A 27817-nucleotide genomic window follows, 5' to 3' on the forward strand; every position below is an offset into this window, starting at 1 on the left:
TAACAACATAGACTTACCATAAAATAACTAAGAAAAGAGGGTATTTATGTCATTATAAGTTATTATTGATTATAAATATTTTAATTAGTTGAGATAAATCAGGTATTTATTACTCTGGTTATAATTATTTTTTTAATTTTGATAACATAGATTTGTGACTCTGAAAGATAATTTAGAATTTAATTCACATTTATGTTATAATTAATAAAAATAAATTAAATAAGCAAAGATTTAAATTAATATGAAGTGATAATATAATTTTTAGTTACATAACAACAAGTTTAATTTTTATTTAAAAATTAAATTCATAATTACTTTATTTACAAAAAATGATAAAACTTCAAGTAATTTATTTAAAATTATAGAATAATAAAAAATATCAAATAAGCATCATCTAAAATTTTAAATTAATATATATTGATAAAAATAACTTTTTGAATTATATAGCATAAATTTTAATTTTGGATACAACAAAATAAATTAATAATTACTTAATATGATTTAAGTAAAAATAATAGTCATAATTTTGTAATCAATATCATTACAAATTATGAAATAATAATATAAGATTGATTTTTTCAAACATCATCAATTAAAATGCCTAAATAAAATTTTTAAAAAATATATTTAATCAGACACCAAACACAAAACTTAGCTAGGCCGAGAGGAATGGCGATACCCAGGAAGAAGGGTTATTCCTCCTCAATTTTCCAAGTTCACAAAAATGTATTGAAGAGATTTGCATGACTCTCTTAACAAAAAGTCTCCTAGAACTAATATTATTACTGTGTCTTACAGGCATTTAAGTTATATTAATCTTTAATTTATATTCAATTATTTGATTGTTCTAACACTTATTTGGAAGTGTTTAATTTTAGATGTAATTAAGACAAAGATAATTTAATTATAATTAGATTTTACTTATTTTCTCTATTATAAATAGAAGCTTATTACACTAAAATTACATCAAGTCAATTAAATTTCTCTCGTTTTTTCAGAAAATTAACACAAATGGTCTCCAAGAAATTGATTTTGATGATAACAAACACTAAATAACTATTTGTGATACTTGAACGAGTAATTTTGAAAAGAAAAAAAAAACTACTAGAAATCTTGGCAAACATTCCTTTGACTAGCCTATGAGCAACCTAACTGGAAAAAGTTAAGACCTATAGCTCAAGGATTTACATGTCTATTTGACTCCTTGTTAGGAGAGAAAAGCTATACTTCTATAGGTCTTTAGTTCAGTTTTATAATTCTTTAACTCCATAGGTGGTTCTTCTTGATTATTCAGGTCATTTAGGTTATCTTCAAGATTTTTGTTTTGATGTTGAGATCCCAAGGATGAATTGAAAGGGATTCACTCTTCGTCATCAGAATTCGTAGTTAAGGTTGGATTTGGTAAATCAGATCCATCAAACTCAACATGTATCAACTCTCATAGTTTTCTTGTTATAAAACTAATATACCTTGTTATAAGATGAATAACCCTAAGAAAATTTGTATATCAACCCTAAAGTTAAAACTTTCATAATCTTTCCTTTGATTCTTTAAATGTTAATACTTTTGCAACCAAAAATTTGGAAGTACAAAATATTGGAAAGGGTGCCTATATACAACTCAGTTTTGTTGAAGAGTCTTATGCTTACTTAGTGTAAGGTATAGCAAGTGGTATTTCCGAGCTAAAAATCTCTATGACAAGTTATGCATATAGCATAGCCAGTGATATCTAATGGTATTGAATGCCCAAGAAGCCATGTTTGAAAAATTCCACTACTAACAACTCTATTAGCTAAGAATTGTCAAGAAAGAGATTTCAGAGCTCTTTCAAGCTATTGGCCTAGATGGCTTCATTGAGTTTTTCAAATTTTAAGGTGTGCAAGAATAAAATCAAATAAATAAACAAAGTCTCACACACCACGATTAAACAACAAATATTTTTTATCAAAGTTCCTCTCTTGGTAACCAAAAACTAGGTGTTCAACTTCCACTAGTAAACACTCTATTAGCTTGGAATTATAAAAAAGATATTTCAACTCTCCTTCAAACTACTTGTATGCTCAAATACACGATTATAACTTCATTTCCCCATGAGATTAACTAAATTTCATCTCTAACCGTCCATTTCTATCAAGATTTATCAAGTTTATAGATGAACTAATAAAAAAATATCAATTTCAAAGAAAAGTAAAAATTACACACTCAAATTTAGAGAGACAACCTTCTACTTTGAGAGTTCCAAGCTTCCAACTTTTGATGTACAACAAAAAAATATATGAATGATTAATTAGGACTATGAAAGAGTTGAATAAAAAAGGAATGCAAAGTTTTGAAAAGTATGACTCTCCCTTTCTCATAGTAGAATTTATGAAAGATTTTTAAATGATTAAGAATAAATCTAAATAGGTCTGCCAATAAAAACTCGTTAACTTTTTAATAGAAAGATTGATGGGTGTATTTATAAATTCCCCATGCCAAAGTAATCATTTTTTACTTGTTTGTAAAAAGGCGATTTTTGCAATTGAGAGATAAACCTAAAGTGATTGATATGTCGATCTTGTATAATGGTTAACTTAGATTTCATCTCTAATCGACCATTTCTATCTAGATTTATCAAGTTTCTAGATGAACCTATAAGAAAATGACAATTTCAAAAAAAAAAAAGTAAAAATGACACCCTCAAATTTAGAGAGATACCCTTTGAGAGTTCCAAGCCTCCTACCCTTGATGTACAACAAAGAAATATGAGATTGATTAATTAGGACTTTGAAAGAGTTGGAATGAAAAAAGAAAGCAAAGTTTTGAAAAGTATGACTCCCCCTTTCTAGAACTTATGAAAGATTTTTAAATAATTAAGAACAGATCGAAATAGGTATGCAAATAAAATTTTAAATAGGAAGTTTGATAGGGTATTTTATAAGTTCCCCTATCAATAGACAGAACAAAAAACCAGAAAATAGGAAAAATTGCCAGATTACATATGGTCCATTTTGTTAAAAGAAAATAAACACCGCATGATTTCTGTCAAACCCAGCTTTGGTAAATCCAAGGCGAACATAATGGAACTTGTCTCTTACCAATTGAAAACCAATAAGAAAAAATTGAAATTCAGCACCACAACCAACCCCATCAGGAAGAAGTGATTCAAGCCCAAACAAAGAACTAATATAAATACCTAGCTGCAAAACCAGGAAGACAAGAGTCTCATGTAAACCAACCAGTACCAGAAACAGAATTGTAGTGTCCAGATGTAGCTCATATAATCACAAGATGCAGATTAATGGGCAACGATGGACACCGTCAAGAGAGATCCAGCAGACAAATAAAAAACTCATCCATCAGCTTTCCTGCTCTATTTTGTTCTGCCAGACATGTAACGATCCCCGCCATTAGATGAAACATCTAGGCAGACACCTGACTTATGTCTGGTCCCATAGTGCAAGCAGCATATAAAAAAAGATTTATTAGATAGACGACATTAGCAACAAATGAGCTAACCAAAAGCTAGACATTGTGATGCACCCTGTGATATATATTCTGAAGCATCAGAAAGCCTGCCTACTAGTGTGAGTCTTTCAATAAGACTCGCCTGCTGTAAATACACTAGCGCTTATATGAGAAAATCATAAATGGACTACGCATAACTCAACGGAAGAACAGCTACAGCTTGGAATTCCCAAACAAAAGCCATTCAAATGGGTAATCACATCTTCCCCCAACAAAACTAGTGTAGAATACAGATGTAGCTAATGTAATCATGAAATTTGGATTACTTGACAACAATGTATGCCACCAAGAGCTATCAAAACAAATGGATAGAAGACCCATCCATACGCTTTGCTGCTCTTGTTTCATATGCCAGACATGTAACAGTGAGGGCCCATCGATCGTTGAAATTAGGGCAGACACCTGACTTGAGTCTGGAGTTCGGACTGAAAGTAAATAATGGCATACAACATTAAGGTAAAAAAATCTGGATAGTCGAGGAAACAAACACTGTAAGCAGCACTTCATTTATCAACGAACATATTTCTTGGGAGAAATATAAAGATCGCTGACGACTAAACTAACCCGCCAGGTTCCGTTCGGAACAGGAAAAACCAATCCTATCTCGACTTCTATCATCCACTTACTTCATCGGGCCAAATCCATCACTGTTATGCATATAATCCTTTCATGAAACAGGAAAAAAAAATGATGAATAAAAGGAGAAAAACCTAAAATCTAGTCGAGTATTTCTCGACAAAGATTTTACCTGTTCCTCTTTTAGGTCTTTACCTTAAAAGAAAAACCCTTGAGATATGAAGAGTTCAATGGAAGATATCTTTCACATTTTTCCTTTTCCTCAACACTTAACCGTCATGATCTAACGAGATCAAGAGATTCTCTCTTCTGTTATGTAAGGCTTTGAACCTTTGACATTAAAGGTCGACCACGAATAACCTTTTAGTACAACCAAATACAGTGCCTACTATACGTCGGGAAACCTCGTCTCCATTGCGCTGCGGCGGCAGGAGACTAGAGAAGGGAGGCAGGGAAAGAAGGAAACCCTAACTCCTGTACTTACAACGGTTTTCTATTGGGCTCTTGACTCTAGAGGTACTTCGACTATATAGGCTACGGGGAGTACATTAGCGGGCGCTTTGTCCGTGATTTTATATTTTAAAGTTTTATCCAGCCTTTTTTTAGTCCGGTGTAAACCCTAAATGCTAAACTCTAAACCCTTTCTCAACTATTTAATCAAAATCAATAACTATCTCAATCGTTTGATAACGATCGGCAGTTGAGATAGTTGTTTTGCATATTTTGTACCAAATAATTTTTCGTATCATGATATAATAGTAAAAATTGAGAAATAGTTAAAACCCGCCTACCTTGACCAAGATAGCCGAGTTAATTACCAAACCAATTAATCATAGTCGATTAATTGAGTCACTCGCTCACTTGTACTACAAGAGGGGGCAAACCTTGTTTTGGCCACCGCTCTTTCGTGACAATACAAGAAAAGGGGGAGGGATACTTTGGTAATTAAACTGCTATCTCAGTCATTCGATCATGATCAAACGGTTGAGACAATTGTTTCATATATTTTGTACCAAATAGTTTTTTGTACGACTAAGATAGTTGTTTCGCATATTTTATACTAAATGGTTTTTCGTGTTTGATCAACGGTATTCTATATAGGCTACGGGGAGTACATTAGCGGCGCTTTGTCGGTGATTTTATGTTTTAAAGTTTTATCCAGCCTTGTTTTAGTCCGGTGTAAACCCTAAACCCTAAACCCTTTCTCAACTATTTAATCATAATCAATGGCTATCTCAGTCGTTTGATAATGATCGGACGGTTGAGATAGTTGTTTCGCATATTTTGTACCAAATAATTTTTTCGTGTTAGATCAACCGTGTCATAATATAATAGTAAAAATTGAGAAATAGTTAAAACTTGCCTACCTTTACCAAGATAGCCGAGTTAATTACTAAACCAATTAATCATAGTCAATTAATCGAGTCACTCGCTCACTTGCACTACAAGAGGGGGCAAACCTTGTTTTGGCCACTGCTCTTTTGTGTCAACACAAGAAAAGGGGGAGAGGGGGAGGGATACTTTGGTAATTAAACAGTTATCTCAGTCATTTGATCATGATCAGACAGTTGAGACAGTTGTTTCATATATTTTGTACCAAATAGTTTTTTGTATGACTAAGATAGTTGTTTCGCATATTTTATACTAAATGGTTTTTCGTATTGGATCAACGGTTTTCTATATAGGCTAAAGGGAGTACATTAGCGATGTTTTGTCTGTGATTTTATGTTTTAAAGTTTTATCCAGCCTTGTTTTAGTCCGGTGTAAACCCTAAACCGTTTCTCAACTATTTAATCATAATCAATGGCTATCTCAGTCGTTTGATAATGATCGGACGTTTGAGATAGTTGTTTCGCATATTTTGTACCAAATAATTTTTTCGTGTTAGATCAACCGTGTCATAATATAATAGTAAAAATTGAGAAATAGTAAAAACCTGCCTAACTTGACCAAGATAGCCGAGTTAATTACTAAACCAATTAATCATAGTCAATTAATCGAGTCACTCGCTCACTTGCACTACAAGAGGGGGCAAACCTTGTTTTGGCCACCGCTCTTTTTTGACAACACAAGAAAAGGGGGAGAGGGGGAGGGATACTTTGGTAATTAAACAGTTATCTCAGTCATTTGATCATGACAGACGGTTGAGACAGTTGTTTTACATATTTTGTACCAAATAGTTTTTTGTATGACTAAGATAGTTGTTTCGTATATTTTATACTAAATGGTTTTTCGTATTGGATCAACGATTTTCTATATAGGCTAAAGGGAGTACATTAGCGACGTTTTGTCTGTGATTTTATGTTTTAAAGTTTTATCCAGCCTTGTTTTAGTCTGGTGTAAACCCTAAACCCTTTCTCAACTATTTAATCGTAATTAATGGCTATCTCAGTCGTTTGATAATGATCGGACGGTTGAGATAGTTGTTTCGCATATTTTGTACCAAATAATTTTTTCGTGTTAGATCAACCGTGTCATAATATAATAGTAAAAATTGAGAAATAGTAAAAACCTGCCTAACTTGACCAAGATAGCCGAGTTAATTACTAAACCAATTAATCATAGTCAATTAATCGAGTCACTCGCTCACTTGCACTACAAGAGGGGGCAAACCTTGTTTTGGCCACCGCTCTTTTGTGACAACACAAGAAAAGGGGGAGAGGGGTGGTGACATCCCTCCCCCTCTTAATATCTCTATTATTAATACTACTTTGTTAAATAGCTAATATCAATTAATTAAATAAACCAATGTTACAACTAGCTTTTTGAATTATATTCCTATAAAACTTGTTAGCCAAGGTTTCATAAATTGCACTCAAAGAAAGAGAATTCATATTCCCAGTCCTAGACATCCCCCATTTTTTATTGGTTTGAAAAGTGGTTTCCCCTTGTGCAAGCTATAGACTTCAATTTTGTCGACAAAAGTCCAAAGCTGCTGATCAAAGTAAAAAAGTATTTGGGCCCAGCTTTCCTTCTTCGCAATTGAGATGTGCAGCTTTCTCTGACTGTTCATTAATTATCACTGGGTTTCTTTATTACACAAGGGCCCAGTGATTAAGACCAAACTTATCAAGTAAATTATAAAAAAAAAAAAAAAAAAAAAGCCACGTAACTTGACTTTAGACTACGGTGAAGATTCGTTCGACGGCGAGGCATCGAGCCGTTGGAATTTTTGTAGCCGTGGATGAGTAACGTATTTTTGTAGCCGTGGAATTCTGCATTTGGAAGTGCACGTTAAACAAGAGGGAAAGATTGAGCGGGCCCCAGGTAACTCGTGCCGCACGACAAAATATCTGTCGTTTTAGGAGAATGATGCCTTTCATTTTAAACAAATTGTTTGTATTTAATAAATACTATTTTTAATATCCTTCTCTCCCTTTTACTAATTACACATAAAAAAACCAATAATGGATAAATTAACTCGAATTCCATAAAGGGTAAAGATTTTTCTTCCATATATTTTTTAAATTAAACAAATAATGCTAATAATTGAATAATTAGATCAACAAATAGATTTACACACATAAATGGAAAAAACCAATAGCAAGGCGTTTTTTTTACACTTCATCTCCCCCATGGTGGTCACCTATGTGCCACCAGGGTAGAACTTTGCTATAATGTCACATGTCACAGGAGGGTCAGTTTAGTGACTTTCTTCTCTAATTTGATTTTAGCGATCATGTCATTAAAATCTACATCATCTTGTCCATTGATTGAGCTTTGATATCAATAATCGATCCAATTCAGATATTAATAATATGACTGTAGATTACTTTAAGAATATTTACAAAAAAAAAAAATCTCTACTCGACTATTAATTTTAAAAAATACCTCAGAAATTCCCTAAAGTCATTAACCAACTAATCAATTCCTTGTAATTTTAATAAAAATAATAATATAATAACTAATTTAAGAATAATAAAAATTCTAGAAGGCAGTATGCTGACCGGGTCACCGGAGCACAAGTCCAAGCCGCAACGTGAACCGGTCAACAAGGGCGGCTCGGCCCACGCTGTTTTCTCGACCTTTGAAGCTCCTAACGACGACCGATTAGTCTTCTAATTAATAATTAATTTACATCTGATGCTCGTAAATAAAAATGCTATTAGCACTAAAAGAACAGAAAAAAATAAAAAAAGGAATAAGAACCTCTCTCTGGTATCTCTTTCTTCTAAGCTTGATCACCATTCCGCCCTATCTCTTCTCCACCCAGGTTCCGGCGGCAACCGGTGAAGAACACAAAAAGGAAACAACTCTCGGCAACATTTCCGATGAGACGTCACAGAACTCCGTGCAAAAGAGACTAAACATAGAAAAATGGTCGTGTCCGAGGAAGAGCCGCATCTTGCTCGGGTATCGTGTCGGATTATTTTAACTTTCTTCCTAATCTTGATTGCGGGTACTTGTTCGTTTCCTTCCCTGCTCTTTTTGTGTTTCCGTATCTCATTTTCAGAGGCGGGGCATGTTTTCTCTGTTTTTTTGGATTGAATTCGGTTACTGTTTGTTTAATTCCTAATTAGTTTTTGGCGGGGCGAGAAATTTTGTATGCTATGGAATCTGGTTAATCAATAACTCGCACAATTCGATTGTGATTCCTTCTTTGCTTCGAAGGAGTGGTGCCTGAATGATTTCTCTTGTCTTTATTCCTTTTTGGGGGAAGTTTCAAATTCGAAGTTGTCTCTGGTTTTACAGTTTTTTAGTTTAATTTCTACGATTCTCTTGGGAAAGTTTTCGAAGAATACTCTCGAATTGACGCAAGATAAACATGGAGTAGAGTAGGAAGAAATTTTTCCTACTGATTACCTAATGATTCTGTTCGGAAAATATCTCGGTCGCCGTTGATTCAGATCCACAAATTTTCGATTCCCATTCGTTTTTCTTCTATAATTCCCCCAAATGGTTAAAGCTGCAATCCTCTTCACCTGCGCTGATGCTTTTCTTTTCTGTTTTGATCAATAGTTCTTCTTCCACTGAGGCGTGTGGTTGATTTCCTTCTGTAGGTCGAGCTGTTGCCGGAAACTCCGTCCTGACTGACGAAGAGGTTCTCATTCAGCTTAAATCACACCTTGAGCAGCACAATAGAGTTAACCAGGGGAAGTACGTACAATGGGGACCCAGTGTCCCTCTCTGCAATTGGCCTGGAATTTCATGCAGCAATGGCCGTGTTGCTTCTGTCAATCTATCAGATTTCAACATCGCCGGCCCATTCTTCCACAACTTCTCGGCTCTCACCTTACTCACAAGTCTCGACCTCTCAAAGAACGCAATCAGCGGAGAGCTCCCGCTGGACCTCAACCAATGCAAGAACCTCCGCTACCTCAACATCTCCCACAATATCCTTCAGGGTGAGCTCAACCTCACAGGACTAAATCAGTTAGAGAATCTCGATCTCACTCTCAATCGTTTCAGTGGTGGAATTCAGGTAAATTTTCCCGCTATATGCGACAGATTAATCAGTCTCAATCTTTCTACAAATAATTTTACTGGGGAAATTGTAAATTCTTTCGAAAGTTGCGGCAGTCTTCAGTATCTCGATCTGAGCTCAAATGAATTCGTCGGGCCGATCTGGACTGGCTTTGCGAGGCTGCGAGAGTTTTCTGTGTCGGAAAACAATCTAACAGGAGAAATCTCGCCGGAAATGTTTGCCTCTGGCTGCAATTTGGAAATGCTTGATCTCTCAGAAAATCAGTTTGCAGGACAGTTTCCACAGGAAATTTCGAATTGCAAGGCCATGGATTCACTGAATGTGTACGGAAATGGATTCTCTGGACTAATCCCGTCTGAAATCGGTGCTCTTAAGAACTTACGAACTCTCTACATGGGCAGAAACAATTTCTCCAGGGAGATTCCCGAGACTCTTCTAAACTGCTCCAATCTCATCTTTCTAGAGTTGAGTAAAAACTACTTTGGAGGGGAAATCCAACCCATTTTTGGCAAATTCATCCAATTGAAATTCCTTGTGCTGCACACCAATCGGTACACGCATGGGCTAACGTCCTCCAGAATTCTCCAATTGCCTGAACTCCTGCGGTTGGATCTCAGCTACAATAATTTCTCCAGCAAACTTCCCGTCGAGATATCCAACATGAGTAATCTCACATTCTTGATGCTGGCATATAATCAGTTTTATGGGGAAATCCCGCCTGAATATGGCAACCTTTCCCTTCTTCAAGCGCTCGATCTCTCTTCCAACCGTTTAACTGGACGGATCCCTCCTACTATTGGAAAGCTGAAGTCGCTTCTCTGGCTTATGCTGGCAAACAACACTCTTAGTGGAGAAATCCCTAGCGAGATCGGAAACTGCAGCAGCCTCTTATGGTTGAACCTGGCCAACAACAGGTTATCTGGGGAGATTCCCTCTGAGATTTCTACTGTTGGCAGCAATCCTGAGCCGACGTTTGAATCGAATAGGCTGTACGGTAAGATTTTGGTCGCCTCAGGTGAGTGTCTCGCCATGAAGAGATGGATTCCCGAGACATATCCGCCTTTCAGTTTCATTTATAATCTCCTCAACAGGAAAAGCTGTCGAAGTATTTGGGATCGGCTACTGAAAGGCTACGGAATTTTCACAATATGTCAAAATGTATCCGACGTCAGGCAGCTCGTCATCTCAGGCTACATTCAGCTGACAGGCAACGATCTTACCGGTGCGATTCCGCCAGAAATAGGCAATATGCGGAACCTCAGCCTCCTACACCTCGGAAAAAATGCTCTATCTGGCAGTCTCTCGCCGGAACTCAAGAACTTGCCGCTCGTGTTTCTCAATGTTTCTTGGAATAGATTCTCTGGTGAGATCCCAAAGGAACTTGGGGATTTAAGATGTCTTCAGAATCTCGATCTCTCGCACAACAACTTCTCTGGAGAGTTCCCCATAAATTTGAACAACCTAAATGAATTGAGCAAGTTTAATGTTTCTTACAACCCGCTTCTCACTGGAAGGATTCCATCGTCAGGACAGTTGGCAACCTTCGAGAATGACTCGTTCGTCGGAGACCCGCTCCTCGTCCTCGGCAATCAGGGATCTCCCTCCAGCAGAAACTCGCCGTCTAATGTGAAATCCGGCAGTAACAGCAAAAGATCGAGGCGACTCGTCCTGTTTCTAGTTTTTCTGGCGCTGACTATTGCTTTTATTCTCTGCGGAGCACTGTCGTTCATCGTCTGCACCGTCTCCAAAAACACAGGCGAGTCAACCGGGTTTCTCTCAGACTCTAAGCGCCGGCACGACCTGGAATCGAGCTCCTACTTCTCGTCGACGTGTTCACGCGATGCCGTCAAGATTTTCAAGCTGGGGAAGGCTGCCTTTACATACGAAGATATAGTGACTGCGACTGGAGACTTTTCCGACGACGCAGTCATCGGAGTAGGAGGCTCCGGGCAAGTATACAAAGGGATATTGGCGGACGGCCAAATAGTGGCTGTAAAAAAAATTCAACGTGAAGGGCCAGAAGGGGAAAGAGAGTTCCGGGCGGAAATGGAGGTGTTAAGCGGTAACGGTATCGGGTGGCCACACCCGAACCTTGTTACGCTCTTCGGTTGGTGCCTCTACGGGTCGGAGAAGTTGCTGATCTACGAGTACATGGAAGGCGGCAGCCTGGAGGATCTGGTGCCGGACCGGGAGCGACTCGGGTGGCGCAGGCGGGTTGATGTGGCAGTTGGGGTGGCTCGTGGGCTGGTTTTTCTCCACCACGAGTGCTCTCCGCCGGTGGTTCACCGGGACGTGAAGGCGAGCAACGTGCTGCTGGACGGGGAAGGGCAGGCGAGGGTGACTGATTTCGGTCTGGCGCGGGTTATGGGGCCTGGTGAGAGCCACGTCAGCACGATGATAGCGGGGACGGTCGGATACGTAGCGCCAGAGTACGGGAATACGTGGCGAGCGACGACAAAAGGCGACGTGTACAGCTTCGGGATACTGGCGATGGAGCTAGGGACGGGTCGGAGGGCAGTGGACGGCGGGGAGGAGTGCCTGGTGGACTGGATCCGGCGGGTGACAAGCGAACCCCACCAGGGGCTACGAGGGGCGGTGGTGCCGGTAATGATGTCGGCGATGGGAGTGACGGAGAAGGAAGAGGAAGGGGAGGAGGAGGAGGCGGCAGCGGAAGGATTGGGAGAGATGTGCGAGCTGGTGAGGATAGGGCTTCGGTGCACGGCAGAGTCCCCGCACGCTCGGCCGGATATGAAGGAAGTACTAGGCATGCTGCTCCGGATATGCGGTAAAATGTACCCTGCATGAGCTCATTTTTAATTTTTAATTTTTAATTTTTTTTCTTTTAGGTTGAAAATTGAAATACACATAATACATGTAAAAAAAGATGGAAATTAGGATTTTAGATTTTGTATGATTGTTGTAAATAGAAGTAATTTAGTACTTTTTGGCAAAATTGAGATTTATTATTTATTGCTTAAAGAAAAAGGTAAAGAAGGCACTTTTGTTTTTTTTCTCTTTAAATTTCTTGTAAACCGAAATATATTTTAATTGGGATTAACTTTTAATTGGCATCAAATAACGTTGGGTACCCAAAACAATCTAAAAGTTTGTGGTAACCCAAAAAAACTCGGGTAAAAGAGTTTGGTTGCCCAAATCACCTAGTGCTTTGAATATTATCCCAAGGGGACCCAATTTAAAATGGATCTTTAAAGGTTAAATCACCTGTGATGTAGATTAGTCTCTTAGCCAAGGCACAAAAAAGTGTTTGGATTTTGGATAGTGGTTGCTCGAGGTACATGATCGGTGATAAGAAGAAGTTGGTAAAATTTAACTGAAAGATGGTGCTCATGTAATATTTTGGAGACAATAGCAAAGGCACCATCAAAGGAATTGGTAAAATCGGTACATGTCTTTCATATTTGATGTCTATTATATAGAAGGGTTGATGCATGATGGAATGTTGAAAATACTGCTATGATACCATGTTATTTTCGGGGTTTCATGGTGTTAATGTTTTCAAGTTGAAGTAGTGAAAAAAGTAAGGAATAAGGAGAAGAGAAGAGAAAAAGGAGAAATAGAGGAGAGAAGTGGGCGACAAGGTTAAGAAAAGAAAACGTTGACAAGAAAGAGGAGGATTAGGGTTGTGAGCTTAGATGCCCTAATCCTCCCTCTTTAGTTTTATTTATAGATGCCAAAAAATAAAATATTTATAAGTATATCCTCCACCCTAATAGGTATAAATAAATGACAAAAAATCATATTCTTATTACATCAATGACACTGAAGCTTGATCATATCTTCGAACACTTAAAGGGGTAGAAACCCTAATACATGATAAATATATAATAAAAAAAAACTTAGTAATTACAAGGTATGTCACTCAACCCCTTATTGTAAGATATATCATTAGTGCTACCAAAGGGGTTTCATTTGCCAATGTGCATAAAAACATATATATTTAAGGGATGAACCATTAGATCAAGAAACCTTAGGGCCTGTTAGTGCGCAGTAAATGGGGCCAAAATACATTAGTACACACCGTAAGTGACGGGGGAAAGTGTAATACATATGTATTTCACTTCCTCCCGTTTCAGGCATAAAACGATGGTAAGTGAATTCAGAGGGGTTGAGCTCTGAATTCACTTACCATCGCTCAAGTATATCTCGGGTTCAGGCTGTCAGGAAGGAATCCCTATCGAACGAGGGTTTTGGAGAAAAAAAAATTCTCTCGCTCGCTCGCAACCTTCAGCGATTTCAATCGCCCTGCGACCTTGTCTCCAGCGCTCGACTCCCTTCCTCTCGCCGTCCCCAGCACCGACGACCGTAGCCGACTTCTCTCCCCACTTTGCAACCTCTCTGACTCCTCCCTCGCTCGCGACTGTCGGCTATTTCAATCGCCCGCTCTGTGACTTCTCCCTGGCACTTGATTCTCTTCCTCTCGCTATCCCCAGCACCGACGACCATAGCCGACTTCTCTCCCCTCTTTGCAACCTCTTCGGCTCGATTCGAGGTATTTATGAAGTTATTTGCATTTGTTTTTTCAGTTTTTTTTTCTTTTTCTTTTTGTTTATCTTGAAGTGTTTGAGTTTTCAATTGCTCTTAAAACATTGAAACTATTGCATGTGTTGAATTTCTAGATTTCTCAATTGAAGTTTTTACAGGTTTTGATTAAGTAAAGGCCAAGACCATTTGGCAAACCCTTCCAATGTGAGAGTGTTTGTGGAATGGAAAAAAGACTGGGAGTGCTTCTTCTTTGGGCATTACTGGTCCTTGGGAGGAAGATCATCAAGCTTTTATGTATTTTAATTTATGCCTATAGAATTGTCATTGAAGACCCCGCTCAGCTTCTGGGTCTTTTTTATTGTAGTACTAGTATATGCAGATTTTGTCAAGCATTTTAGTTTTACTTTGTAATGTACTTATTTTCACATCATGTTCTTATCTCCATTTTTGTGACTAAGGGGTGATTACCTGCAACTTGTTCTTGATATTCTAAGAATTAGTACTAAGATTTGCACATGAAGACAGTTAGCTTGCATTATGAATAAATGTCTTCACCAAGATCACATTTACTCATTTTCTCTTGTGAAGGCCCTTATCCATCTGTTAGGCACTTCAAATCCAAAGAGATTAAAAGTGCAACAACCAACTTTAGTACATTCATGGGAAGTGATTTAGAAGGAGCTATAAACCAAGCTCAATTTTCCAGGGGTGTTATTGCTACAGTGAGAGAAATAGCAAAATTTGGACCTGAAAATGATGCCTTCTACCAACGAGTGCAAGCCCCGGGCCATCTTCATCATCACCTTAATGTCTGGCTTCAAGGGTTTTCTGAAGGATGTGATAGGTTTATTTTTTTATTCTCTCAAAGTAAAGACTTTATATTTGTTGCATATCATTATGTGTCTCTCCTGAATTCTTTCACCGCATCACAGGTTTCTTATATTTGATTGCATAAGAAATGGTAGCTTTAAAGAGCATCTTTAAGATATCTTTAGAAAGTTATCCAAGTGTTTTTACTTTTTGTGGATTCAATCAAAAATAATTTGACACCGTAAGATCTGCATAGATCCACTTAAGACTCCTTTGAATTGGCATAGTTGCTGATGTTGCATTTGCTTTGGTAGGTTGTGCAGCATGATTTTGTATCCTGAGATGTGTGAAGTTTCTGGCTCTTTCGTAAGCTCTATGTTTCATGTCTTAGTAGGAATACATGCAGTATTCTTGTGACCCTCCAATCCTTATGATTTTGTCAATTCAAGCAATGTTTTGTTGGACGAGAACTTTGTAGCCAAGGTATCCAGATATTCCTGTAGGGGACTTAACTATCATTTTAGCCACGAAATGGGAATGAGTGTGTTTTTTGTGGCTGCTGAAGTAGGGGTTTGTTTTTAAGGTTTTAACACTGACTTGTTATTTTATATTTTTGGTATCTCCTCCTTCATTTTCTCTTTAAGAAACATGATAGATCTTTAGAGATATACTGATATCTATCTCACAAGACTTCAAAAATCTTTCTAACTTTACTGATTGAATTGTGTATCTAGTAAGGTAAGGAGGGGGGGGGGGGGGGGGGGGGGGGGGGGGGGGGATGGAAAAGGAACTCGTTGTCACTTGCAAAAATTTGGAAATAATACTCCTACGGATGAAAGAGAATTATTTAACCGAAGACATTCATCTTTACAGAACACTATCGAGCGTACATTTGGGGCTTTAAAAGCTCGTTTCAAGATATTAAAAAATGCTCCTCCTTTTGATTTTGATGTCTAGGAAAAAATTGTGATTGTTTATTTGTATTGCATAATTATATATGCATGGAAGATTACATGGATTTATTTGAAGATGAAGAAGATGATTCAAGTGATGATTATGGTGGAGAACATTGTGAAAATAACAATGAAAGTGAAAATGAAGATAGTGATAGTAGTGATGATGTTGAGGATGATGTGGACACTCAAAGAAGTACTCAGAGGGAGTCCGCAGTACAATCTGCAAGAGCATCATATTATCGAGATGTTTTAGTAATTCAGATGTGGCAAAATTATTGACTATTATGTTTTAATGCCATTAAATATTTTTGGTGTTGAACTTTTGTATTGACAGATATAATTTTTATATTAAAAAGGTGATCGAGTTATATTTTAATTATTTTTATTTTTATTATTACGAAATTTCCATAGTACGCTATGTAGTACGATATTTGTATAATTATTTTATATTTAGATATTACAAAATTAAAATTTGATTACAATTTTAATAATATAAAATTAAATATTGGTATAATTATTATATTTAATATATTTTATTTATTAACTAATATTAATTTAATTTTCTGATAGTCAAATATATCAAAATATTTTATTTAATAAATAATCTATATGCACTTTACCACACTTTCCATTGTGCACATTAACACAAACAAGTAATTTACACTACACTTTCTATTACGCACACTAACACAAATAAGTATTTTACACTTCACTTTCCATTGCACACACTAACACTAACAAATAATTTACGTTCTCTCTCACTTTCCCCGGGGAATGTACTTTACATTGTAATCCACTTTCCCTCCGCACTTACATTGTGCACTAACCCCCCCCCCCTTAGTAACAAATGTTACTTGTATTTCTTGCTTTAAATTTAAACAACAATGATTTACTCAACGTTATCGATATGAAGATTGGCCCATTGGCACTAAAACAAAACCAGAACTTCCTCTGCTCTTACTGAAAACTCCATAGAAACATGTCAACAGAAAAGAAGAAACTCGGATCTAGCTCGTAAAATCTCAACAAGCTCGGAAATCAGGAGGTGGGGCAGAAAGCTTCTGCATATCGCCGTCTCCATTCTTGACCAGGAAAGCCATTGAAAGCCCCCAAGTCGAATGCACTTCCAGATGACAGTGCATGAACCAAACTCCTGCAACAATCACAACCACGTTTAAGGGTTTCCACTTTCACCCATCAAAACCAGTAGAAGAGAACAGGATAGAAGTTAAGCTCACCTGGGTTGTCCGCCCTGAATCTGATAACAGCCCACCCGCCTACCGGCACGCCGACAGTGTTCCGACACGGCGGATCAACTAAGTTCAGAACCGCCGTGTTGGTGTTAAACATCCCAAGTCAGGTGCCCAGAACGTAAAAGCTAAATCCATGGAGATGCATGGGATGGTTCTCTGGCCCAACCGTGCCAATATCCTGCAGTATCAGCTGCACCCTCCTCCCATACTCGAGAACACTCACCTGTGTTCCCACCATTGCTTGTGTGTTCACTCCAAAGTCGTCCGGAGGTTTGTTCACAAAATCAATCACCTGGCTCGGATAATCTGGGAAGTCCAGAGTGTAGTAGCCGTCAAGGTTGTCGTAGTAAGCTTGCAGGAGAGAGACGGTCGGCTTTCTGAAGGTGACATTGTTGATGGAAGCAGCAAACATCCCTCCTGCAGGTCCCTTGCAGAGGGAAGATGAGTGGCAGCCGAGAATATTAAGGCCGATCACAAGAAACAGAGTCTTATCGATTTCTCTGGGAACCTCCAGAGGCCAGTGATACTTATTAGCTGATAAGCTTCGGACTTTTCCGACGGACTCCGCAAGTTCTGTCCGGTTGAACGAAGGAAGGATCAGCTCCTGGCATGGAAACGTAGGAGGAGATGGAGAAGGGGATGGGAAAGGAGATGATGATGAAAGGTCCAAGTAATTGAGGATGCCAAAGGAAGGCTGATTGAGGAAGGGCACATTCGTAGCAGACATGTATGGTCCTACACCCATGCAGTATCTTCCCTGAGATTGGTTTGTTGTTATCAGGACATTGTAAGTCTGGCCAGGAGTCATCATTAGATAATCTGTCTCGAAGGGTTTCACATACTCTCCATCAGCTTCCACCACAGTCATTCCATGGCTGCAAATCACAAAGAACTGCTCAATGTGAAGAGCTACATTGATGATTCTCAGAAGGTAAGTCTTCCCTGCTACAACATCCAAATTGTGAACATCTGCAGAAGAAACAGGAGACAACAACAACAACATAGTCAAGATGAATTCTGTAAAAAATTTGGTTGATCAATCTTCTCTAGGTTCATTACCATCTCCAGAGCAGTTATGGGTTGGCCCAGGATGTCGATTGATCAGATAAGCATCTGAGCCAGGAGGTCCTCCTCCTGTCTCCCTTATCTGCTTCTCCAGACTCTAGATATCTTGGAGCCAGTACTCTCCAAGAACGATGACATGCTCCTAGTAAGGGATCTCATGTGGGTACGGGACTCCATGCTTGGGAGAGATGACGATCGGACCATGAACAGTTGCTCTCAGCCACGAGATGTGGGCATGCCAAAACAGTGTCCCCTTCTGGTCAAGCAGAGTGAACCTGTACTTGAAGCTCTGCCCTGCTTTGATGGGACACTGAGTTACGTAGGCTGGTCCATCGTACCAGCAAGTTAATCTCTGTCGTACTCCATGCCTGCAAGAAAGCAGCAACACAGTCTAATTCTGCAACTCAGAAGAAAGTTTCTGACTGCAATAAAAAAAAAAAATTGAGTCAGATAAGTCCCAGAAGATAGAGTGATTTGCTCACCAGAGTGAATGGAGATGTTGCATGGGGTGAGGTTGGTGACCTATGTTATGACAAAACGATGGGTAATCACACGACACAAATTTTTACGTCGTTCGGCAAATTGCCTACGTCCACGGGAGCTGCAGAGGATTTTTATTTCTTCAATTAGAGGAATCACAATACAAGTGAGACCAGTATCTTTTCTTTTCACCTTTTACACAGCCAGCAGAGACCTTTTTTTGCAGTGTCGACCAAACAGGGCTGTTGTTTCTGGACAGAAACAGTGACACCGTCCCGAGTTGCTGTTTCTGGACAAAAACAGTGACGACGTCCCGAGTTGATGTTTCTGGACAGAAACAGTGACGACCTCGCTCTTCCGGCGGCAACCTCGCTCTTCCGGTGGCAACCTGAGTACTACGTTGCTGTATTTCCAGCAACACCGTCAAAAGCCCTTTCTCTTCCGCTCTCTGTTTCCTGAAGACACACCACGAAGAGAAAAAAAGAAGGTTCAAATCGAACCAAGGGAGATTTTAATTTCCCTTGATTGTAGCTTATGCCAAAGGGCAAATTAAAATCATGAATCCCCTTCATGTCCTGCTTACACGTATGGACCAGACTCCACTGTGCTCAACAACCTGAACAATCACCCTGTCGTCTTGGCGGGCGTATATTGTTGAACCTGGAGAGAATTCATTCACAGTGACGATTGTGGAGGTCTTGCAGAGTTTAGTCACAGTGGTGGTGTCCACCTGAAATTCACGAACTCATAACCATTCGGAAGTAGATTTATTTTGGTAAGAACACACGAAACAGAATAAGACCCATTAATCCTCTGATATAAAATCTTCTAATTCTCAAATTTTTTGTTTCCACTGATAAAGCAGATTCAGATCCAGTATGATTTGAAATTTTCTTGCACTAAACTTGTTTCCAGAGAAACTGAGACCCATGACTTGAGAATCATCAGGCATCAGGGGTTCCTAAATGTCAATCCCGAGCTCCAAATAAAACCTGAAATTATACTAAAAGGATTCTAAAACCCAGAACTTATCCAGGATATCCTGAGACGCTCTCAGCATGAGAAGATGGCATTAAGGCCGTCCATTCATACAAGTTCCAAGTAATGAACAGTTCTGACTACCATCTCAAGCTAAAGTTGCATTTCAGGGGAAAAAACAGAGCCAACACTCGCAGTTTTTTTTTTTTTTTTTTTGTGAATCCATCACTCCAAACACACCTGAACGTCTGCTAAAAAGGTACTAAAGCCCCTTTATACCCACCTTAAAGTCATAAAATCTAATGGCACTGCTCTCAGGCCATGCACCAAGAAAATCTGTGTTGATAACCAAAGCAAGTAAAAAGAGAAAGACACTCTGGATTCCTCCCTTCTTCGTTCCCTTCAAATCCATCATCTTCTGATCTCATTTCACCCATTTTTGCTATTTAACCCAACACCTTTCACACTAACTTCCATTTTAGCAGGTGAAGGAAGCTACTACAGTTGGGGTAAAGATGAGGCAGAAGAAGACAGAGCAGTGAGTCCAAGCAGAAAGATATCAAGGGTTTTGGTGCTCCATTCTATTAGAAAAGTATTCATGTAAGCCATTTGGGTATCTGTTCTGTCATCTGGACCTAATCTGATTTGGTTAACTTCGTCTTTTAATCGTTTTCATTTGTTTGATGAAAGAAACGAGTGTTGATGTCATTGCTATGCTTAGAGCAACCAATTGAAAATTTACTACTGGCCATATTAGAGAAAAAATATAAATGGGTTAATTATTCATTTATTCTTGATTGGGAGAGAACAAGAAATCTGGACTCGCATTTGCTAGTAAGAAAGAAAGCTTCCAAAGGCATGACAGGATAGGACCTAACATCCAACTCAAAAAACTTTTCTATTTGAGCTTACAACCATGAACATAGGACTTGTTGAGAGTGATGAGTGTAATAAATTTTCAATACATACAGGGGACCTTCAGATCTAATACGTATCAAGAGTAGATGTTTGGTTTGATTTGAATACTTTACACTGAATGTATAATAACAAACTTGATAGTCCTAAAAGAAATATCGAACACCTCCATATTAATAATGTTTCCATTGGCAAACAACAACATTAGATATTGAGGAACCCAAAAGGGTTGAACGATCGATCATCTTTGAGGTTTGAGGTAAATCAGAGAAACTATCACCAACTAAAGAGGGAATTGACGAGAGCAATTAAAGTAAAAGTTATTTTCGTAAAAAAATTATGTTATCGAGTCGGCTCACGAGGTACCGAGGCAAATTTGGAAAATCTTGAGTTTGGCTTGTTATACTTAACAAGCTTTATTTCAAGTTTGAGTACAAGTAAAAACTGAACTTAGCTGAGTTTGCTTAAATTTTGTACTGGATCAACACCCAACTGGGCTGATTAGGTACCTAAAATTGGGCTCATTGATTGTATGCATGAGAATCACAAGAAGAAAGCCTAGAAAGCAGAGTGGGCAGTTTTTCAGGATTGCTTGAGCTGTAGCCCAGGTGAAACAACAACCGAAAGTGATATCTTCTCCACATTTAGAGGATTCAAGTTTCATTTCATTTTTTTATTTTATTTTAGAGAGGAAATGGAATTTCAGAGAACAGAAAAGCCTGTGTTTTCTTCTCCCCTTCGGACCAATGGCACTGTACATTTACCTGAACCTGAGAAGTCTTTTCTCAAGCGGACGAGAACACCGTGTTAAAAGGAGCTAATTCATAAAATGCTTTTCTCAGAACAGAAACATGGATATTTAAACGAGGTCAAAGAATAAACCAATGTCAGGATCAAATATTTCTGTGAAGCTTCAACAGATAAAACCGATCAATTCGCAGACAGACGAATCTAGCCCTTCAAACCTCTCATGAATCGTGAACCGACCCGCTTGATCATCTACCAATCAGTTTCGTTTTCAGAGCCAACCCAGTAGCCCATCTCTCTCTCTCTCTCTCTCCACTGTTCATCGTCCATTTGTGTCAGTATCCAGTTCATTCTGTAGAGGATTGTTTACGGATTCCTACTGAGCGACAAACATGACTCTGAAGAAGACTGTCACTGACTCCGTCCCTTCACCCACACAATAAAAATCCAAATCGTCCAAGAAGAGATGATTTCATTCTTCTTTCCTCTTTTTTTTTTTTTTTTCCGTTCCTTAAATTATACTTCTGCTGCTCCTGCCGCTCCATTAAGATTGTAGAAGAAAGAAAACTTCTGGATGTCCCAAGGTCAGCTACTCAACTTGTGGCCGTTTTCCCATATTCAGAGATTCAAAAAGAAGAGCATCATAGTATTCATCCCCCCCGTTCGGTTCCTTGCTTTAGTCTTTCTATCATTGAAGATTCAAAACAAAAATGAACCAAAAACACAATTGGAAGAAGAGGGATTTCACTTGGTTTAAACTGTACCATACCTGCACAGACAAATTTGCTCTCCCTTCTATTTCCCCGTTTTACAAGGCAGATCTTTTTGTCCCTGGGGGGTTTATCATGACTTGTCAGGCGAATTCCCACCCGCGAATGAACTCGTAACGTCGAGACCACCGCCGATTGATGTCATGAGCGCCGTGAGCCCACCCGACTGCCCGGGTCCGCCGCCCACGCCCAATCCCAGAAAGTCCAGCGTAGCTGGCTTAGGACCGAATAGCGACGATTGCCCCGCCATTAGTTCCGGCAAGCCCACATTGTCGTAATGGAGACCCAGGCCAAGTCCCGCCGGCCCGACCGTGTCGTGAGATTGCCACAGTGAATTGAGATTCTCTCGCTGGGTAGACGACGACGCTGCGGTTGACGAAGATGATGAAAGCCCGAATCCCCGGAGGAGGGAACCGTTACTGGCAGCGGCACCCATTTGTGCAGCCTTTTGAAGGAGCGCGGTGGCGGACATGTGAGCCGGTGGGGGCGCTGCAAACGGCCGTCGCTCCTGTGGAGTGGATGACAAGAGATTAGAAGCGTTGGAGGAGAGGCAGAGAGAGGTTGACTCCGGTGCCACCGTATGAGAAGTCGATGGGCGATCGGCACGAGTCATGGCACCAAGCAGGTCTGAAAATGCAGAGTTCTGAAGCTGTAAATTGCTGGTCGTGGAGGTAAAGAGGCTAGCAAATACACTGCTACTGCTACTCCCATTGCTACTGCTAGCGTTGGCACAGCCACCAACGACGGTGGTTGTCACAGGAGGAGGTGGTACTGGCGCTAAAAATTGATTCTCCGGCTCTGTAACGAAAGCAACAAAAGAAAAACATACAGAGTAAGAGAGATTATGAAAACAGTCGGTCGGTATGGAAAGTAGCACTCTGTAAAGCGAAGATTTTGATTAGTTTAATAAAAAAGTAGAATCCAAATCATCGTTTCTTTTGGCTTTCTTTATGGATTGGAGCAGTTGAGATTGATGGTTACACAATCAGCCTGCCAGGAAACGATAGAAAGCGAGTTCTCCGAAAAGTTTAGTAGAGCTTTAAAAAAAATTAAATAAGTACATAAAAAATAAACAGAGAAAGCCTCTAAAAAGAGATTTCCCTTTCCTTCTAGTTCCAGACAAAAATCAAAATCGACAAATCTATGATCTTTTATGGGGTTTTAAATTATACGTCCGACAACATCACGGAAGACTTTAATCGAACAGAACAAGGGAACCAGTTCAAATTACAGCTTCTGAGTCTTCCTGTCCGTAGAGTTTTTTTATTGATTGATCATTTACCTCGTTGTTGAACCGCCAAAACCCCAGTGAGAGGCGGAGAAGATGAAGCTGCAGCGGCAGCTATTTGCAGCTTTGGGTCTTCTTCAGAAGCCGAATTGCCTGCCGTTTGTGCCCGAACGCTCTCCTCCGCCAACGCATCGCAAAACGCTCTGTGAGTAATAAAGCTGTCTCTCCTGCAGAGAAATCAAATCGAAGAATAGAAGATGCATAAGAAACAAAACCCCCCACAGCGGAAGATCGATAAATCCAAAAGAAATTGAAAAGGAAGAAATGAAATACCTCGAAAACAAGGTCCCGCAGTCGCATCTGTACTCCCTTGTCCCGCAGGTCTTCGAGTGGGCCTTCCAGTCCGATTGAACTGCGTATTTCTTCGAACACTTGTCACACTTCCATTTCTTCTCGCCATGTTTCCGGCAAAAGTGCTTCTTAATGCCGGTGAGATCTCCGAGGGCACGCGACGGGTCGTGGTGGACGCAAGAAGACTCCGGGCAGACGTACACGCGCTTCCTTACTTCCTTACTCGATCTCTGCCGGAGCTTCCACGGTAAATTGTGACCGCGCCTGTGAAGCTGCAAATTCTGGTCTCTCTGAAAACCCTTGTTACAGATCTCGCACACGAATCGGTTCGTTGCCATAAGGGTTTTCGGTGATAAAGCGATTACCTCCGCATCCGGATCTACAATCACAAGTTAGAAGAAAAAATAAATACAGCTACCGATGGTTCAAGCTATTATTTTGTCAATCCGATGTGCTTTTTTCCATTCTTCCTTTTTAAATTTCAGATTTACCGGGCATTCCAGGGAGACTACGCTTCTTCTTCGCCGGAGCAGGCGCAGGGACAGCTTGCTGACCGCTAGAAGAAACACTAGCCTCACCAGAAGCTGAAGTCGCGTTCGAAACCGCCATCGGAGGAGAATTCCCCAATTCCGACAATTCAGCTGGCATCGGCGCCCAGAATTCCACACTCCAAAAAACTTCAGTCGAAAAATTTCTCAGTCGTCGGAGCTCAAGCAGCGTCGCTTCGAACAGTAACTAAAATTTCAGGGGTTTTTACTTGCTCTCAGCTACCAGTTCAATCACGAAGAAAACCCAATCCCTCTCCTGTTCTATCCTTCCACCTACCAGATTTTCCGACGTGAACCAGAACCCCTCAAGCCCTAGTCCCAAGTTGGGACTCCCAACTACCAGTGCGACACGCCGGCACACTCCAAACTCCCGCCGGACTAACTCCCAAAGTCACACAAACGACCAACCCAAAAAGCTAAACCCCACCTATCACCAACGAATCCAAAACCCAGATTCCGGCAACCACGATTTCCATCGTCACGATCAGAAATCCAGCTGAGCATAAACAAAACCACCGAGAAGACCGCAAAAACATTTCCGATCAGGACAATTCGTATTCCTCCGCTAACCCCTCTTCAGGTGTCTAAAGAAGCCATGCGCATCCGAGATTCTTCCGCTGCATCGGATTTTCCGACACGTCATTGCCGGAGAGAGCAGAAAGAGGGAGTCGTCTAAGGCGGCGAAGAGAGAGAGAGAGAGAGAGAGAGAGGAGAGAGATTTTAAACGGGCGAATAAAGAAAACGAGAAAAAAAATAGAGCGGCGCGAGTTAACCGCGGTTAGAGTTTTAACTCAGGTTCGACTCCACGTAGAGATATCAAAACCGTCCACGTGGCGAAAGATGCGAATGCCTGGAGAGTTCGGCATCTGTCGGAAGCGCTCAGACTAAGTGGTGCCCAACTCTTTTGTCGTTTAGCGTAGCGATTTGAATTTCCTAGAAATTTAAATCCTGTTTTTATTTTCCGAGGGCAAGAGTCCATCTTCGTGTATTTACGAAACTAACCTCCTGACCGACGTAGAATAACAGAAATACCACTGAGGTCACGTGATTTCACAGACAGTACGTTACTTTCATTCGTACAAAGGTGGCATTCCTGTTATTTTAAAGGGCAGACGGAGACGAAAATACCCCTCCAAAAGGGCCGAGAAGATACTCGGACTTCGCTGCGGAGCCGTACTCGCGAAAACGGCGACTCCTCTTGTGTATGAAAACGCGGGAGGGTATTATGGACTTTTGAGTTAAAGTTATTCGCGGGGCCCACGAGGCTTTTTTCGAAATTTATGGAGAGCTCCTGCGCCAGCGAATGCGTCTACCCGCGGATTCACGATAGGCTGTGCCTGACCATGTCATCTACCGGGCCCACATCTGGGGCCCTTTGGAAGAAGAAACGTGTCAGATAAAGCGTTATCGTGGTTCCTCAACGGGTCGTCTTCAACCTCCGTCCAGTTGCCCAAAACTAGGGTTTTCATTGTAAAGCTTCACTAAATCTTCGTTCCTTGACCCAAAATGAGACTTCAAAACAAAGTGAAAAAAGGCCGTTAATCTCTGCACTCTAATACTACACGTTGGAAACAAAAGAAAAGCTTAATAAATTGAAACTACTGCTCCAAGAAGCTCTACTTGCCCACGAACTCCATCTCTTGCATGTCTCTTGGCCAAAAAAATTCTCTCCCAACCCATTACCAAAACTCCCAGTTTTTGAATCTCCTTCTTTTGCTACTCCGAAGAATATACATTGTTTCAATGGATGGCGTTTCTTTCTGGTTATAAATTTATGTTGCGCTTCTTTTGTTGATGTTGAAAACATGATTACTTTTCTGATGCATTGCATGGCTTCTGGTGGAGCTGATAAGGATACCTTTAGAGCCTGGATACACTATAAAGCTGGCTTGTTTTTCTACTTTCTTCCACTCTCCATCATCTCTTTCATTGACTAAAGTTGCATTCCTATGCAGCTTTCTCCTACTATTCTTTAAAGCTTCTCATTTTCCCTTCCAGCACTTCTTTTGTCGTTAAAAACACTTTTATTCCCCCTTTTTACTTGGTAGAACTGACCCATGATCCATTTCTTAATTCAGAGACTTGAGTGCTTGAAACAGTTATCCATTGCCTTTAAGTATGGAACTAACAGGGAAAAGAGACATGTCAAATATTAATAAAGGCTTAGCTCCATCCCCATGCAAGTGAAGCCATATAACCTCTTTTTGGGGTTGAATATTTAAGACCCATTACTTGTTTTCTAATTAGAAAACTTAAAAATGGTAATCCCAGATAAACACTTGTCATCTGTGGAGTTTTGGCCAATAGGAGCAACATGGACCAGCCATGGCTGCAGAGATGCAATGGATCTGAAAGGGTTTCAAGATTATTATAAGAGCAGAAAAGGATGGGAAGATTGACAAATGGTTTAAATATTTAACCATACTTTTGGAGCTCAGAATCATAGTATTAAAGAAGAAGAAAAAGACTACACAATATCAGAAATAAAAATTTGGAGAGATTCTGTAGTGATCATCCTCACATTGATTATCAAAGGCATTTTCTGTTTTCACAAACAGCTTGGAGGAAACCCCTCAGATATGTCTTCAAAATGGTTTTTTTTTTTTTTAATTTAATCAATCTCTTCCTCTAAGTTTGTGGAGTCAGCTTGTAAGTCTGACCCTATTTTTTTATTATGTCATCAAGGCCATGACTACTCCTTTTCATAATGTACTTGCACTACTTTCACCCTCTCCACCCTTTTCTTTCCTTGTTATTATGATTATGTTATGTGTTTGTGGGTTCCATCACCACCTCATCCATGTCAGCTTGTGAAAGTATGTTAAGAGTCAATGACTACTCATTCATTTCCTTGTGTCCTTTCAGTTGGTTCAACTTTTAAGGCTAGAAAGATAGGGTAGTTCTCGTATCTGCAACACCTCGAAGTGGTAAAAGTTGCCATGCTCAACCCAATTTTCCTTTCTTTCTCCAAAAGAGAAAAGGAAAATTTTATGAGGGAAATGTTGCCATGAAGACATTCAGTTGTGCTCAGCCCATTTTTTAGGGAAATTTACAGTGTTTGTAAGTAAGGCAAGCTGCAATGGTGGGTGTATTGATGGTACATTTTATACATCGTTTGATATATATCAAAATTACAAAAAGCCATTTGGGGTGAAATATATTATCTCAGTTGTCCTATCATGTTCAGATGGCTGAGATACCTATTTCGCATGTTTCATATCAAATAGTTTTTCGTATTAGATCAGATCGGATAGCTGCAATAGCCATTTTGTATGTTTCATACCAAATAGTTTTTCGTATTAGATCAACTATGTCTCAAAACTAATATAATTTTAAAAGATTTTTTGGTAGAATACACCCACTGCAAGGGGGACAGGGGGGGTGGGGGTTCTTGTTGGAGGTAATAATTGGAGCCATTTAGGTAGTAGAAACATTGGAAATGGACTTGACAAGGGCCCTCCATTTATTAAAAGATCCCACTTGTTGTCTGAGAAAAAAAACGGAGACAATATTTGATGAGAACTTGTGTGGAAGAAGGACGTCAATCATCAAATCCAAATAAAGAGAGATCTCCCTCCCTGTCTCTAGCTTCTTCTGTTTCTTTACAAACCTATTCGAATATGAGAACTCTGAAGCAGAAGCTTAAGAAAGATGGATTAATCTTTTTAAAGTTAAAAAAGTGTTGAAATGAAGGGCTTGTTTAGA

General features: G+C 39.6%; 2 protein-coding genes and 1 pseudogene across 5 annotated transcripts; 1 reads left to right on the forward strand and 2 right to left on the reverse strand.

The window, feature by feature from the left end:
• The first annotated feature begins 8287 nt into the window (after window positions 1-8287).
• On the forward strand, window positions 8288-12430 carry LOC137953803 (probable LRR receptor-like serine/threonine-protein kinase At1g74360). 2 transcript variants are annotated; one of them, XM_068801318.1, is made up of 2 exons: window positions 8288-8482; window positions 9084-12430. In XM_068801318.1, exons 1-2 carry the CDS (start codon window positions 8401-8403, stop codon window positions 12311-12313), a joined length of 3312 nt encoding a protein of 1103 aa, XP_068657419.1. In that variant the 5' UTR covers window positions 8288-8400; the 3' UTR covers window positions 12314-12430. The 2 variants fall into 2 exon arrangements, with proteins under 2 accessions (XP_068657419.1, XP_068657420.1); XM_068801319.1 differs by lacking the exon at window positions 8288-8482 and having other exon boundaries at window positions 9163-9428; window positions 9506-12430.
• A 4369-nt stretch (window positions 12431-16799) lies between these two features.
• LOC137952693 (laccase-6-like) lies at window positions 16800-19990 on the reverse strand (annotated as a pseudogene).
• A 1132-nt stretch (window positions 19991-21122) lies between these two features.
• LOC137953496 (zinc finger protein GAI-ASSOCIATED FACTOR 1-like) lies at window positions 21123-24788 on the reverse strand. 3 transcript variants are annotated; one of them, XR_011112388.1, is made up of 5 exons: window positions 24056-24788; window positions 23547-23943; window positions 23268-23440; window positions 21985-22783; window positions 21123-21896 (listed from the first exon to the last, which is right to left on the reverse strand). XR_011112388.1 is itself a non-coding variant. In XM_068800920.1 (4 exons), the coding sequence occupies exons 1-4, from the start codon at window positions 24210-24212 to the stop codon at window positions 22059-22061; spliced, it is 1452 nt and encodes a 483-aa protein (XP_068657021.1). In that variant the 5' UTR covers window positions 24213-24788; the 3' UTR covers window positions 21927-22058. The 3 variants fall into 3 exon arrangements, 1 of the variants encoding a protein (XP_068657021.1); XR_011112387.1 differs by having other exon boundaries at window positions 21124-21900; XM_068800920.1 differs by lacking the exon at window positions 21123-21896 and having other exon boundaries at window positions 21927-22783.
• Between the last annotated feature and the right edge of the window lie 3029 nt (window positions 24789-27817).

This window comes from Aristolochia californica, unplaced genomic scaffold, assembly GCF_029961685.1.
Source record: "Aristolochia californica isolate CCGP_79_NKW_82.1479 unplaced genomic scaffold, dmAriCali1.0.hap1 SCAF_16, whole genome shotgun sequence".
In the NCBI taxonomy this organism is placed as follows: Eukaryota; Viridiplantae; Streptophyta; class Magnoliopsida; order Piperales; family Aristolochiaceae; genus Aristolochia; species Aristolochia californica.

What these genes read in the sequence shown, in the direction of transcription:
- LOC137953803 (XM_068801318.1), top strand. Translation starts at nt 8,401, where the DNA reads ATGGTCGTGTCCGAGGAAGAGCCGCATCTTGCTCGGGTATCGTGTCGG. An exon ending in CTTCCTAATCTTGATTGCGG is followed by an intron (nt 8,483 to 9,083) that starts GTACTTGTTCGT and finishes TTCCTTCTGTAG; the next exon opens with GTCGAGCTGTTGCCGGAAAC.
- LOC137953496 (XM_068800920.1), bottom strand. Translation starts at nt 24,212, where the DNA reads ATGCCAGCTGAATTGTCGGAATTGGGGAATTCTCCTCCGATGGCGGTT. An exon ending in TAGTCTCCCTGGAATGCCCG is followed by an intron (nt 23,944 to 24,055) that starts GTAAATCTGAAA and finishes TTGTGATTGTAG; the next exon opens with ATCCGGATGCGGAGGTAATC. An exon ending in TTTGGCGGTTCAACAACGAG is followed by an intron (nt 22,784 to 23,267) that starts GTAAATGATCAA and finishes CTTTCGTTACAG; the next exon opens with AGCCGGAGAATCAATTTTTA.